The sequence below is a fragment of the Pterocles gutturalis genome, unplaced genomic scaffold, assembly GCF_000699245.1.
Source record: "Pterocles gutturalis isolate BGI_N339 unplaced genomic scaffold, ASM69924v1 scaffold34679, whole genome shotgun sequence".
In the NCBI taxonomy this organism is placed as follows: Eukaryota; Metazoa; Chordata; class Aves; order Pterocliformes; family Pteroclidae; genus Pterocles; species Pterocles gutturalis.
Genome location: NW_010129306.1, coordinates 1 through 13,993, shown reverse-complemented (window position 1 = coordinate 13,993; position 13,993 = coordinate 1). Strand labels below are relative to the sequence as shown.

The window sequence follows — 13,993 nt, the reverse complement described above, 5'->3', positions numbered from 1 at the left end:
CCCCCCAGCGGTGGATTTTCCCTTCATCTGCACCTCCAGGCTTTCTCTCCAGGCTTTCCCAGTCTGTGTCACCACCCTGTTGTGCTAAAACCTCCGAGAAAACCTTTGAAAAGCCGCTCCTCTGCCCCGAACCCTGCAGGTAAGAGCAGGGCTGTGCTCTGGAGCTGCACACAGACCCACAGCCTGCTAGCGTGACGTGGGGCTCAGCCCATGGGGAAACCTGCGAGGATTTTCTCTTGGAAGAATAAAATCACACTGCAGAGCCCCCAGCAACCTCCCACCCAGGCTGCGATGTTCTCCCTCCTTTGCAGAGGGCAAGGGCTTGGTCCCAGCAGCAGGGCTGGGTGGGTCCGTCATGGTTTGGGGTTTTTCTTGTTTTTTGGGGTTTTTTTTGTTTTTTGTTTTTTTTTTTTATATAAGGAGACAGATGAGCTTTTGGTCTGGATATTGCAAAGGAATCGTCTCTCCTCTCTCCCTGCTGCAGGAGAGGAGCTGCAGGGATGACCCAGGTGGAAGAGAGGCGGGGGGATGCAGGTTGGAAAATGAAGGCAGTGCTTTTCTTCCTCCTATGGAGCCTTCTAAGTGATTTATTTTTTTTCTTCACCCCCCCTCCTCACCTCCTGGCTTCCCATGAGTGCAGCTGACAGCTTTCTGTTCAATACAGAACACATCAGGTACCATTCATTTCTTGGTCTCAAAATTGTGAGGAGCAGCCTGAAAACTCCTTCCTCCCCTACCTGGAGCAGAGAAAAACATGTAAATAATAATTGATCTGGAGCAGGTACAAAAATTAAGCACAATAAACCCCTTCCGCTGCGATTTGCAGCACTGGGGGAATATTTCTGTGCTGGAACCTGACCCCGAGCGTGGGCAGAGGGCAGCAGCCCAGCAGGACGGGCTGGCTGGCGCCGGAGGTTCTGTCCCCGGCAGCCCAGTGACCCTCCCGCGTCGCTGGCGGCTCACTGGGGGAGCTGGGGTGGGCAGCTGGAGACCCATCAGCGCTATCGGAGAGGGCACGGCCGATCGGGGCTCCCGGGGTCATCGTGGCTCATGTGTTTAGTCTTCTCCTGGGGAAATTTAAAAATTTTCTCCTTTTCTGCCTCCTGTTCTAAGGAGATGACAAGTTTGCAAATTCTTCACCCCTCCTCCAGTTTCCAAATCATTCAATATTTTTTTTAAAAAAGGAAAAACACCAGATTTTTTGATTCAGCCTCATGATTCAAGAGATTAAGGACAAAACACAATTTCCGCAGGGCTTTGGCTGAGCTGCTCTGCCGAGGGTTTGCTGAGAGCCTCGGCGCGGTTAGACCTTATCTCAGGTGTCAAAGCTTCCAGTCTGACCAAGCGCTTGCTGAGAGCAGCGGCTCTTCCCCATTCACCCTTCCTCCTCCTCAGCAGGGTCGCTGCCGCGCTGCACGGCGACACGGCTGCGGGCAACCGCACGCTGCTGACCCACTTTGTCCTCCTGGGGCTGACGAGCGACCCAAAGCTGCAGGCTCCGCTCTTCATCATCTTCCTCGTGATTTACCTCCTCACCCTGATGGGCAACCTCGGGCTGATCGCCTTGATCCGGACGCACCCCCGCCTGCACACCCCCATGTACTTCTTCCTCTGCAACCTCTCCGTCGTGGATCTTTGCTACTCCTCCGTCTTTTCCCCAAAGCTGCTCGTTGGCTTCTTGGTGGAGAAGAAAACCATCTCCTACTCCGCCTGCTTCGCCCAGCATTTTTTTTTCCTTGCCTTTATCACCACGGAGGTGTTCTTGCTGGCCGCCATGGCGTACGACCGCTACGTCGCCATCTGCAACCCTCTGCTCTACGCCGTGGCCATGCCCCGGAGGCTCTGCCACCAGCTGGTGGCCGCCTCGTACCTGGGGGGGGTTCTGAACTCGCTCGTCCAGACGTGCTGCCTGCTGCCCTTGCCTTTCTGCGGCCCCAACGTCATCAACCATTTCTTCTGCGACACCAACCCTCTGCTGAAGCTCACCTGCTCCGACGACCACCTCAATGAGCTTCTGCTCGTGACCTTCAACGGGACCATTTCCATGTCCGTGCTCTTCATCATCATCATCTCCTACGCCTACATCCTCCTCTCCATCCTGCGGATCCGCTCCGCCGCGGGACGGCACAAAGCCTTCTCCACCTGCGCCTCCCACCTCCTGGCCGTCGCCTTGTTCTACGTGCCCGCGGGGCTCAGCCACATGCAGCCGGGCTCCGAGTACTCGCTGGAGATGGAGAAGGTCACCGCCGTGTTCTACACCCTCCTCGTCCCCATGCTCAACCCGCTCATCTACAGCTTGAGGAACAGGGAGGTCAAGGATGCGCTTCAAAAAGCGACGGAAAATAACATTTTTATGCATTGCCTACTGACCAAACGGACCCCAACCGGTCGATAAAACTCCTGCTGGTTCCCTTTCTTAAATCAGGAGGAGCAAAGGGACCATCAGGTGTTTCCAGAAGCAGGTACAGCAAGTAAAAAGGATTTTAAAGCAGATTTAAAATCTGCAGAGACTCGGCATTGCCTCTGATAAGTGTTGTCATCTCTTGGTTTTTAATGTGAAATGATTTAATGTCATAGGAGGTGATAAAAATAAGGGATTTCCTTCTTAAGCTTCGCTGCTTAAGGAGTTTCACTGATTCGAGCAGAGATTCCTCCAGAGGTGAGCTCACGGAGGGCTGGAGGCTCTGGGGGAGGTTTGTCCAAAAAAAAAAACCAAACCCCCCCTCACTTTGGGCTCAAGGGGAAAAAAAAAAAAAAAAGTCATTTTTTTCCAGGGGGATGTGCCATGGGAAGGGAGGGAAGCAGCGACCTCGTCCTCTGCTTCCTGCAGCTGCAGGAGAAACTCGGCTGAGCAGGTTTTCTCCCTGGGAAGGGACCAGCAGCAGCTGGGGGAGGCATTGCCCCTATTGCCAGGGCTTCAGCCTGATGGAAGGTTATTAGCTATGGAGAAGGGTTTTTTTTCCTCCTGTTTTCTTGTCTTGGGGCAGTTGTGGATGATATTCCCTCCCCGACACCGCTGCGGGGTTGAGGACGTGCCGCCGAGGAGCCCTCGTGCAGGGAGAGCTGGGGTGCGGGTCTGAGGGAGGAGAGGGGGGTCACCCCTCATTTAATGCTCGTTTGCGGGGCTGAATTAGGCCAGACATTGGGTTTTTTTCAGAGCTCAAATAGCAGATAACTACTCCTGGCATGATTTCTTTCGGATGGCCGGAGAAATCCTGACCCAGGCACACCCGCTGTGTTGGCATACCAACAATCCAAACTTTTTTTTTCCTCAGAGCTAAGAGTCTACCTTGGGAATACCTACTGTAGAGTGAAAGAAAATCCACCCAGAGCCTGCAGCTGAGCAGGAGCTGTTTTTCCAAGAGACAGCCACAGAAAAAGGCGGTGAGGGGTCTTTATAACACCTCTGGTGGGAGCTTGCTTTATCCTCAGCTTGGACACTAGAGGGTCTGGTCTCACATCCATGGCAGCACAGCTCAGGGAGCAACTGGGACCAGTTTTTCCCAACGGGAAGGCAAACTGGGAGCTGAAGGTGGCCACGACGCCGGGCATGGTCCCACAGCAGCTCCCATTGACAGCCCAGGGGAAACCAGCGGCCGGATTCCAGCCAGGAAAGCTGAAGAATGGACTGGGACCGGGACCAAGCAGAGCCACAGCCCAGCTCTGAAAGCAGTCAAAGCCCCTGGGCTGAGCTTAAATAGTGCCCCGAGCCCCGGGCAGAGGGTGTGGGCGGGAGCCCAGGTGATGCTGGCCACGGTGATTACCCTGGTCCCACTCCCTGATGATGTCCCAGGGAGGGGGGAACTGGGGAACTGGGTTTTTTCCCCCACCCAGTGCCCTGAGCACAGCCACAGCACCGTCCCCAGCCCTCTGCTGTGTCCCAGTGCACAGAGGACGGAGCAGAACGGAGCGATGAGCTCCTGTTAACAATTCTCACCCTTTCTTCCGACTCACGCAGAATAAAACACTTCAGATGTCATGTTCTCTATTTCTCAGGGAAATTGCCCAAATGCCTCTAACTTTCACGAAAACTCCATCAGAAACTTTGGTTAAAAGCTTTCTGGTGTTTCACTTCACACCAGCTTGAAGCTGGTTTAACTGGTCGCTGTTACGTTCATTCATTGCCCATGCCAGTTCTTTTCGGAAGACCGCAGTTTACAAAGATGCTTATTTTAAAAAACATAAAATTTATTTATTTTGTCACTCCACAAGCAACAACGGCTGTCCGTGTTCTTCCAGAAACTGTGTAGCTCATTAAACATAAACGGTGTGTAGTTAATTATACATTAAAAAACGCTTTGTCTGCTGTGCATCCTCCACCTCGGCCGTGCGGGGACAGACCGGAGAGTCAGCGCTCAACTGGGCTCAGTTGGCCGTTGGACCAATTGCCACACACACGGACCCGTTCCTGACCACCCAGAAGGGAGAGCTGTATGTAGCTCTCTATAGATCAGATATAAATGTATCCATATATCACATCTATGTATTCACCAGATTCTTCAGGGGAAGTGATTATCACGCATCAATGGAACGTTGGCTGTTGTTGCCCCCAGTTGGAGGAGCCTTTTGGTGGGCAGTATTCTCACTGACCGCGGTGTAGACACCAAACGTCGCGGTGATGTTTCAGTTTTGCCCGCAAAGCGCTGACAATTATTTGGATTAATTACCGAAAGCTCCCACCACGATTAAAATGAAGTTGTTTGAAGAGCACAGCTTGCTCTGCTCATCTCCACACCCTGTCCTCGCTGGGTGAGCTCCTTCTTCCCAGAACACGTGTTCCTTCGTTATCCCAAGAGCTGCAGGTGCCTCGGGCTGTAGACGAGAGGGTTGAGGGAGGGGGTCAGGAGGGTCTAACGCTGAACCAGCTTTGTCTGATCCCAGCTTGCCAGGCTGGGCGTAGGCGAGCATCCCCGGCGCGTAGAAGCTGGTGATGGCAGCCCCATGGAGAGAGCTTTGAGGGTCCTCCTGGCCAAGGGGCTGTGCAGGACGGTGCGGAGGTGTCCGCGCTGGGTGCCGCGAAGGATGGCTGTGGTTTTACACAACACTGCTCACTCCTCCTCCTGGGGATGGGGGGAGAATTAAAGGGGGTGGAGGGAAAAGAGACTCGTGGGGTGAGATAAGAACAATTTAATAACTAAACTGCAATAATATTGGAAATTATAATCATTATTATAAAAATAATAATATATAAAAATGACACGGTTCACCACCCGATGACCAAGGCTCAGCACATTCCAGGCTGATTCTTGAAGGTGCAACATCTAACACACCTTCTGGAAGGTGCAATCTCTAACACTTCTTTTTGAAGGTGCAATATCTACCCCTCCTTCCCATGGAAGGACAGTCCTCTCCTTTCAGCTGCCCAGGAACCGTGGCTGGACAAGGAGGAGAGGACTCTCCCTTTTGCTTTCCTCATGGCGTTCTTCATGTCCGTGTTCCTTAGGCTGTAGATGATTGGGTTCAGCACGGGGACTGCAACGGAGTAGAGCCTGGAGACCACCTTGTCGTGCCCCAAGGAGTGTCTGGAGCTGGGGCGCAGGTACGTGAAGAGGGAGCTGCCGTAGTACAACGCGATGGAGACCAAGTGAGAGGCGCAGGTGGAGAAGGCTTTGTGCTGGCCAGCCACAGAGCTGAGCCACCAGACAGTGGAGAGGACCAACAAGTAGGAGATGAGGGTGAAGACCGTGGTGCTCAGCACGTTGAACCCCACCACGGCAGAAACCGTCGTTGACACGGGTGTCAGAGCAGGAGAGGGCTAGCAGCTGTGGGCCATCACAGAAGAAATGGTTGATCCTCTTGGACCGGCAGAACGGGAGATGGAATATGGAAACCGTGGGTGTGGTGGAGCTGATCACACCGGCTACGTAGGCACCAGCCAACAGCCCAACGCAACGCTGTGGGGGCATGACCACGGGGTAGAGCAGGGGGTTACAAACGGCCACGTAGCGATCGTAAGCCATGGCTGCCAGCATGTAGCACTCGGCAGTGGCGCAGATCGCGAAGAGGAGCTGAGCAGCACACCTACCGAGGGAAAAAACCTTCTTCTCCACCAAAAAAATCAGCAAGGTTTGAGGGATGATGGTGGAGGAGTAGCAGACGTCCAGGAGAGACAAGTGGCTCAGGAAGAAGTCCATGGGGGTGTGTAGGCACGGATCGATTCTGATTAATAGAATTACGCCCAGATTTCCTACGGGGGTGGCCACATAGATGGCAAGGAATAAGACAAAGCATGGCACCTACAGGTCTTCTCGGCTCATGAAGCCCAGGAGAATAAAAACTCGGACGCAAATGTGCCGTTATCTTCAACATATTGAATACATGAGCAGCTCAGCCGCTTTATGTCTTTCCACTGGAAATGCTTAATAACATCTGTCAGGAATGTTAAGGATGTCAATTTTTGTCTGTCAAGCAGTTAAACCACTTCAAGTCAATTGAAGGTAAATTCTTTCTGAGAGAGGAAAACCTCAAGTTCCCCTTCAGCCTTGGATGAGCGCACACAGCCACTGGCGAGGCGCCTGGAAGCGGGTGGATGTTTAAGGCAAGGAAGCAGAGCGATACCGTGCTGGAATAACCCATCAATGCATTGCAGAGCTTTCTCATAGCTCCTCTCAAGCCACTCACACATCGAAGTCTATTATTTCCACAATAACTGATGGGAAAATAAAATTATTTCTCATCTTTTGAGTGCAGCCAGTCCAGCGTGAGGCCATGAGGAATAAACATCCATCCCCCGGGTCCCAGGAGGACCTCTTCCAGGTGAAAGCACTGTAAAATGCAACTTTCCTTAGTGGTTTTTTTTTTATAATTGGGTTTTTTTGGGGTTTTTTTTTAGGATGGTGCAGTAATCAGAGCCAGGATTTGCTTCACTTTGCCTTAGACATGATGCCTAACTTGGAGATAAAAGATAAATTCAGGTTTGCTCTCTCTGCTCACCAGGGAGAGATCAGCAGCTCCCAAAATCGCACCCGACGACAGATAGAATAAATAAACATTGATTTTTTTCCTGGATAACATTAATCATGACTTGACAGAGTGACACCAGAGAGCAAAGCAGGGCTGGACGCTGCCCGGCGTCTGGCAAACCGCTCCGAACCAAAGAGTCGTAATTACTCGCTGCCATGTGCTGAAGGGCTGAGGTTCACCTCCAGCTCCAGACACCTCCTTTCAGAGGTCCCACGAGCACCACAGCTGCTCTCCGGGTGGTATTAGCGGGGATTTAGAGCCGCTTTTCACCGCTCACAGAGAGATGCCGGAGGCAAAGCAGCGCCTGAGACACCCACGTGCTGGAAGGTGAGTTACAGATAATGAAAATCGAGCTCATGGGTCTGCGGCTGGATCCTCCCCCCGAGGCAGTAGCAACCTGCCGACATGCGGACATCTCCTGCCGTTGGAAAATTAACCTCCATTGCGCCATCAACCACATCTCACCCTGCCTTTTTCCTGCCTGACAAGCCAACTGCTTCACCTGGAGCCATCCAAGGTGTAGACGTGGAACCCAGGAGGGGTCTAGGGCTCAAGAGCTGCCCACCAGGGGCTGCAGCTCCCTGGAGCTTGAAGACACTGCCTAGAATGGAGATAAATTAAATCAAAACCCCACACCTTGCTGCCTTGGATTAGATATTGTACCTGCTGGCAGCCAGGTGGTTGGGCCATGCTCTGCTAAATAACGGCCAGGAACCCCCAAATATTTCTCCATGTCCCCCTGGGGGAAGGACTGTCCCTTGCGACATCTCCTTTCCTACTCATCTTCTGCAAGATCTTCCTTCTCTTGGCCAAACCAGCACAAGACCTTCCAACAAGCCACCCCAGAGCTCACCAAGGACCCTCTTGTTGGGTTTTTTTTAGTATTTTTTGTTTTTCCTAATGAGATTTGGGGCCAAAAACCTTGGCAGGTTGTGTGCAGCCACTGCAGCCATCGCATCCCTCTGGGGGACTTAGGACCAGCTGAACATGACCTGCTCGTAATTTCCCCTTCTGAAGTCTCTCTGCCGCTCTCTGGCAGTGGACTCACCAAAGACCTGCCTGATCCCATTCTGACATTTAACTTACCTAGATGCCATTGGGTGTGTGGCTTTTCAGCAATATTTGGGTCCAGAACAAGAGCAGCATTTTCTTGCAGGTGGCTACGGTAGTTTCGAAAGTAGGAAAAGTATCATCAGCCTGAAATACGGTGAAGTCTGCCAGGTTGTGTCTGTATTATTGTTTTTACTCCCTATCCTTGTTCTGGTCATTAAATCTGAGTCACTCAGAAAATCCATAAAAATGCAACCTGTGCTCAAGTGTGCAACGATGCCAAAAATCCGCTAATGAATTTTAATTTGAAGGAATGCAGAACACAAAACCTACTCCCCCCCACCCCCAAAAAAAAAAAAAAAAGGAAGAAAAATCTTTTACAATTCTGTGTACAACTGAACACCTGGCAGGTTTTGGTCTCTAGCTCCCAAAAATTTGTCCTGAGAATGAGAGAAGATGCCCAAATTTGTAAGCAGACTCTACGTTAACAGTTTGTAAGCTGTGCTTGAAGTTTAATTTCATTGCACCAAAATCTGTACAATTTCAGCGCTGGCTTGCTCAAAGGGGAAAAAATAATAATAAATGATAAGGTGTGAAAAGAGTCGTTCGGTGGCCTTGGCACGTGGTGCACGGGCTGGGGCTCGTCCCCACGGCCAGTCCCCTGGGTTGGAGTGGGATTTCTCATGGTGCATCCCAGCCCCTGCAGGACTCCAGGAGGAAATACCAAAATGAAACTGGAAACAATGTTTTTTGAGAAATGAAAAGCTAATTATGGGGGTGTAGTGATGGTTTGGTTTTTTTTCTTTTCGAGATCATTTATAGCTACCTCGGTGGCTTTATCTAGCCTACCAGCTGCTGGGTCTGAGCAGGATTTAGCTGAATGTTGTCACCTACACGTGTAGACTTCATCTGTCCATCCTCCACCCTGTTGCCAGGTTCTCTAGGAAACAATTCATCTTGCTCCAAAATAAACATCCTCAATGGTTTATCTGAATATTACCTAAAGGTTCCCACTCCTCCCCATGGGCTGCAGAGTCCAAGTCACTCCCTGGAGACCAGCACAAAGCGGTGTCCATCCTCTGCACCCCAGTGATCCCCAGAGGTGAAGGATGCTCCGGAGAGACTCCAAGGAAAAGTTCTGGTTTCTTCCATTCAGACTGGTAAAATTAAGTCTGAAGCTCTCCCAGCCTTCTCCCCTCCCTGCGTTTCCGTTCCCACCGCAGGCTGGGGTCAGGCTGCATGAGCTGGGTTCCTTTTGACTGAAAACAAACTGAAAAAGGGCTTGAGGGGGGCACCTAATGCAGTTTGACCTCCAGGAGGTGTTCAGATCTCCAGACCACAAATTTAATCCAGAGAAAATGATTCTGAAATATATATTATGTATTATTATATATATATGAAATATATATTACATATATACCATAGGCAGCAGGTCCATGGTACCAGACCTTCTGCTGTCCAGACCTGCTCCTGTTGCCACCCCGCTCCCAAACATCCATCCTGGGCTGTGATGGAACATCCTCTTATTCACACGTATTTTAGAGGGGACCTGCCTGCCTATCTCACAATCAGACAGTGAATTTTTGAGATGTTGAGAGCCAGGTGAACCCATTCCCATGCTCATTCTCCAGTCCAGTGATGATAGGAAAATGATATTTTTGATAGCTGCTCAGATACGGAGGATGTATGTAGTGTACGTCAACTTCCCTCGCAGTACAAGAATTTAAAAAGACACAAGCAAAGCTATCCCAAGGCAACTAATGACAAGAAATTCAAGGCATGAGGTGTCCTTGAGGAGGTCCAAAGGTGAGATGAAATGCAAAGATCTTCCCCAGCTCCCTCTGATGGGGGGTCAAGAGCGGGCAGGGACAAATCACCCCAGTAGTGAGAACCAAGGGAACCACATTGTCTGCACACATCGTGAAGACAAGGATGTCTCTTTCTTTAACAAGACCAAGCTCGTGCCAGCACGGGAGGCCCTCCAGCAAGCCCTCCAGCCGGCCTGGGCTCCAGGCTCTGGCCGTACAGGTGGCTATGGCTATTTCCATCACAAGTGATGCTGCTCCCCTCCCCGGAGCAAGAAGTGGCCCTTGGGGACCAACCACCCTTCCAGGAGTCATCAGCTTAACAAGACCTTCGGGGGTTTCCCAAGAAAGTTTCCTAATCACCATGAAAGCTCCTCCGTGGGCTTGAATTCAACTTACCTCATTCTTCTTAACAAGCCGTGAGAGACTAATTAACGTGGGCTAATAAGAAATAAACTTTCTTCCTTGTTAATAACAAAGTGACTTGTACAGCTGCCTCGCTTTCCAGAGCTGTCCCAGGCCCCGAAGCCGATGAGTTGGACGGTCTGTGCGGTGGCGTGTCGCTGTGGGTCTGGATGGATGGAGAGCAATGCTCCTCAAGGTTCCTCTGATTAAAGCACCTTCCCACCTGCAGGTCCTTCCTCCTCAGTGGGGTGATGCAGGGACCCAGCAGCACCCTGAGCTCCTTGCTGAGGAGGGATGGGGTTGTGCTTGGTGGGAGCACTGGTTGTGGTGGGAGCTGCTTCCGTGCCAGTCTTGGGTCTGCTCGGGGTCACTTCTGCATGTTTCTACCCACTGTTTGCTCCTGGGCAGCACTCTTTTCTCTCCTACTGGTCCACTGGTCTATGCCATAGCTGCTAAAGTTTATTATTAGTCGTTCCCCTGTATCTCATGTTTTATTTTGGAGGAAATCTAAATATTTAGGGAAAATCACACAATTGCTCGAAACTAAGCCAAAGCAATTAATAATAATAATAACAATAATAATATCACCAAAAGTTAATAATAATATCACCAAAATAAGATCAAAACCCCAGGACAGGGAGCAGGTACCCGACCCGCGGGTAATTTCACCGTTACTCAGTGGAGATGCCGGATGATAGCTCTCCGGTCCTTGAGCAAGCTGCAGGCACTGCAGAAGTTTCTCAAATAAATTTGAAAACACCGCTACGGTTGAGCTAAAATAAGCTGCAGAAGAGGCCTGATGAGCATTGCCGTGGCGACTTGTTGTTATGAAGCCCAGTGTCTATTGCCAGTACTGGGAGCAATTACCCGAGTCTTGTGTTCACCAGAGATGTTCCCGTATTTGATGAGAAGAGAGCTCTGGTCATCCTTGTCCCACAGAAAGCAATAGCTGTTACTTGTTGTTGTTCCTCAAGACAACGCTGGTAACGCATTCTCCAACTACAATGGGTCAGCAGGGCTTAAATTCTTGAAATTAAAATAATACCAGGCTGGGAACACAAATAAAAACAGCCAACGCCTCCCTGAGGCAGGTCAGTGAATGGCCTGAGCCGAGAGGTGCTCATGACATGTTAATTTAGGAACAAGTACTCAGGAACAAGGCAGAGGTTTCCCAATCCGTTTGTCCCCAGTAGCTCACAGGAGAACACTGCTGCTTTACACCGTACCGGTGCAGACATGGAAAGTATGAAGGGTTCTGAGAAGACCTCTCCCTTCCTCTGAAGCACCAGGGAAACCTATTTTCGAGAGGAACATTTCCTCTCCATCACTCTCCCCAGCGCCTTCTTCACCTCCTGGTTCCTCAGGCTGTAGATGAGGGGGTTGAGCATGGGGGTCAGCACCGTGTAAAACACAGAGGCCACTTTATCGAGGTCCTGGGAGCGCCTGGAGATGGGTCGCGAGTACATGGACGCGGCAGAACCGAAGAAGAGGGTCACGGCGGTCAGGTGGGACGTGCAGGTGAAGAAGGCTTTGCGCTTGCCCGTGGCCGAGTGCATCCTCAGGATGGTGGCCAGGATGTAGGCGTAGGAGATGAGGATGGTCAGGATGGTGACCAGCAGGTTGAAGCCAACCACAACGAACATCATCATCTCGTTGGCGGTGGGGTCTGTGCAAGAGATGGCGTAAAGCGGGGGCCCCTCGCAGTAGAAGTGGTTGATGATGTTGGGACCGCAGAAGGACAGCCGAAGCGCAAACCCCGTGTGGATGGTGGCATTTGTGACCCCAGCAAGGTACGAGCCAGCTACCAGCAGCGCACAAACCCTGCTGGACATGGAGACGGTGTAGAGCAGGGGGCTGCAGACGGCCACGTAGCGGTCGTACGCCATCGCGGCCAAGAGGTAGCACTGGGTGGTGGCGAAGACGGCGTAGAAATAAAATTGTGCCATGCAGGCGGAGTAAGAAACGACCTTCCTCTCTGCCAGGAGGTCTGAGAGCAGCCTGGGGGTGATGGAGGAGGAGTAGCAGATGTCCAGGCAGGACAGGCTGCTCAGGAAGAAGTACATGGGGGTGTGGAGCTGGGGGTCCAGCCTGGTTAACACCAGCATCCCCAGGTTCCCCAGCAGAGTGATCACGTAGATCACCAAGAAGACCATGAAGAGGACAGCCTGGAGGTCCCCTGCTCCGAGAACCCCAAGAGAACAAATTCAGGGCTGGGGGTGTGATTTCCTTTGGCCGTCATCACGAGACAGTCGCTGCAGGAAAGCAGAGAGGCAGGGAAACTTGGGGTCAGCGCGCTTTTTTCCCAAAAACAAATGTTAACGATGCATTTCTTTATTTCTCTCAGGAAATACAAATCTCAGAGGCAGGAACTGTTGAACAACATATTTTTGTCTCAAAATGCATTTTAAAGCAAAAATAGTGCACAATGGAATTTATTTCTAACGGGTTTGTTGGTTTGATAAAGTCGCTTTGCCAACAGGAAAGCTTATCCTACCCCCCGAGGAACTGAAGGCGTTTGTTACTCATCGATCCAAAGAGATAACCACAGCAATTGATTCAAACATTAGAAATCAAAGTCTGCATGTAAAAGATAATTGAAAGAAAACAGAAAAGAGCAAAAGCACTGGCTAGTGATAGAGACATTTTTTAGAGAATTTCCCTTAGGACTTACAGAACAAATTAAAACAAAGCTCTAATTTCTTCCCTTCCTTTCGTATGAAACGCTGAAATTCAGTTTGAAACAGGAGATTTAGGGCAAGGATTAATCTCCTCTTTCAAGCTGGTGATATCCGTGTCGTTCTTGTGATGCCACCAAGCTGAGAAAGACAACGGCAAGAATTTATACAGGGATTTATACAGGTGGAAACCCCACCGATGTTATGAACTGGGAGGAATACAATGTTGATAATGCAGAAAGAAAAAAAAAAAAGAATTATACCCTTGGAAAGTCCCTTCTGCATGGGGAAACCAAACACACATGTCCAACTTATACGTGAGGCTGCCTTAAATCTGCATCTAGTCCAACGCGTTGCTAGATGTGATTCCTGCAGTAAGTCAGCTGCAGGAGCTTTCACTCCCCTTTAAAACAATCGGAAGTTTGCTGAATAACCCCGGTAGTGCTCCCGTGCCGTGATCTCTGTGGGGCAGCAGTCGGCAGACCCTGCACCCCTGTTCCTTCTGCCCACTTCATGCAGAAGGTCTGAGCCAGCAGCTGCCTTCGATTGGGAAAAGCAGCTTGTGAACGCCCGGGATTGGCGTGAGCCGCCCTGAGCCTGGGCGACGGTGTGAGAACAGGCTCCTGCCTGGAGTCCTCCCCAGATCAACTCTTCGTAGCACTGTTTGGGCTCAAACTCACCTGTCTGCTCCTATCTCGGGGCCGTTTTTTGGTTTATCAGACACTTGTTACCTCCCAGACCAACATTTCATCTGAGCAATGAGCCCCAGTGCCTCCCAGTGTTGGTGCTAAGAGCCAGGATGGTTTGCCAGTCGCAAAGGACATCGACACTTGACCAAGAGGAGCCGCTGCTCGTAGGAGTCTCATCAAAAGCCCAAGGGTTCTGCTGCCCTCCCGGGTGTGTCACGCAGGGAATTCCTCCTGGGAATCAATTACTTTGGAGAAGGTCCTTGAGGAGGTGACATGCACTGATAAACAAACACCATTAGTTTCAGCAAGTTAAATGTAAGCTGGAGTGGTTTTTTCCCACTTCTTTATATATATGTACAATATATATATACGTTTAATAGATATATTAAATATATATTAAATAATA

The 13,993-nt window shown here is 50.7% G+C and overlaps 3 protein-coding genes across 3 annotated transcripts in view; 1 reads left to right on the top strand and 2 right to left on the bottom strand.

Annotated features, from left to right (window-relative positions):
- The window catches only part of LOC104466482 (olfactory receptor 1052-like), a 2,543-nt gene extending 148 nt beyond the window's left edge, over nt 1–2,395 (top strand). Inside the window, exon 2 of the mRNA XM_010079902.1 lies at nt 1,399–2,395. Within this exon, the coding sequence (XP_010078204.1) occupies nt 1,399–2,395 (997 nt within the window). The remainder of the gene's footprint in view (nt 1–1,398) is intronic.
- A 2,922-nt stretch (nt 2,396–5,317) lies between these two features.
- Nucleotides 5,318–9,451, bottom strand: LOC104466481 (olfactory receptor 5AU1-like). The gene is given in 3 exon segments (XM_010079901.1): nt 5,318–5,723; nt 5,725–6,236; nt 9,434–9,451. Coding segments are annotated over 3 exon segments (936 nt in total).
- Nucleotides 9,452–11,518: 2,067 nt separating this feature from the next.
- LOC104466480 (olfactory receptor 1030-like) lies at nt 11,519–12,489 on the bottom strand. Its single transcript, XM_010079900.1, is given in 2 exon segments — nt 11,519–12,399; nt 12,402–12,489. Coding segments are annotated over 2 exon segments (942 nt in total). The 5' UTR covers nt 12,463–12,489.
- Between the last annotated feature and the right edge of the window lie 1,504 nt (nt 12,490–13,993).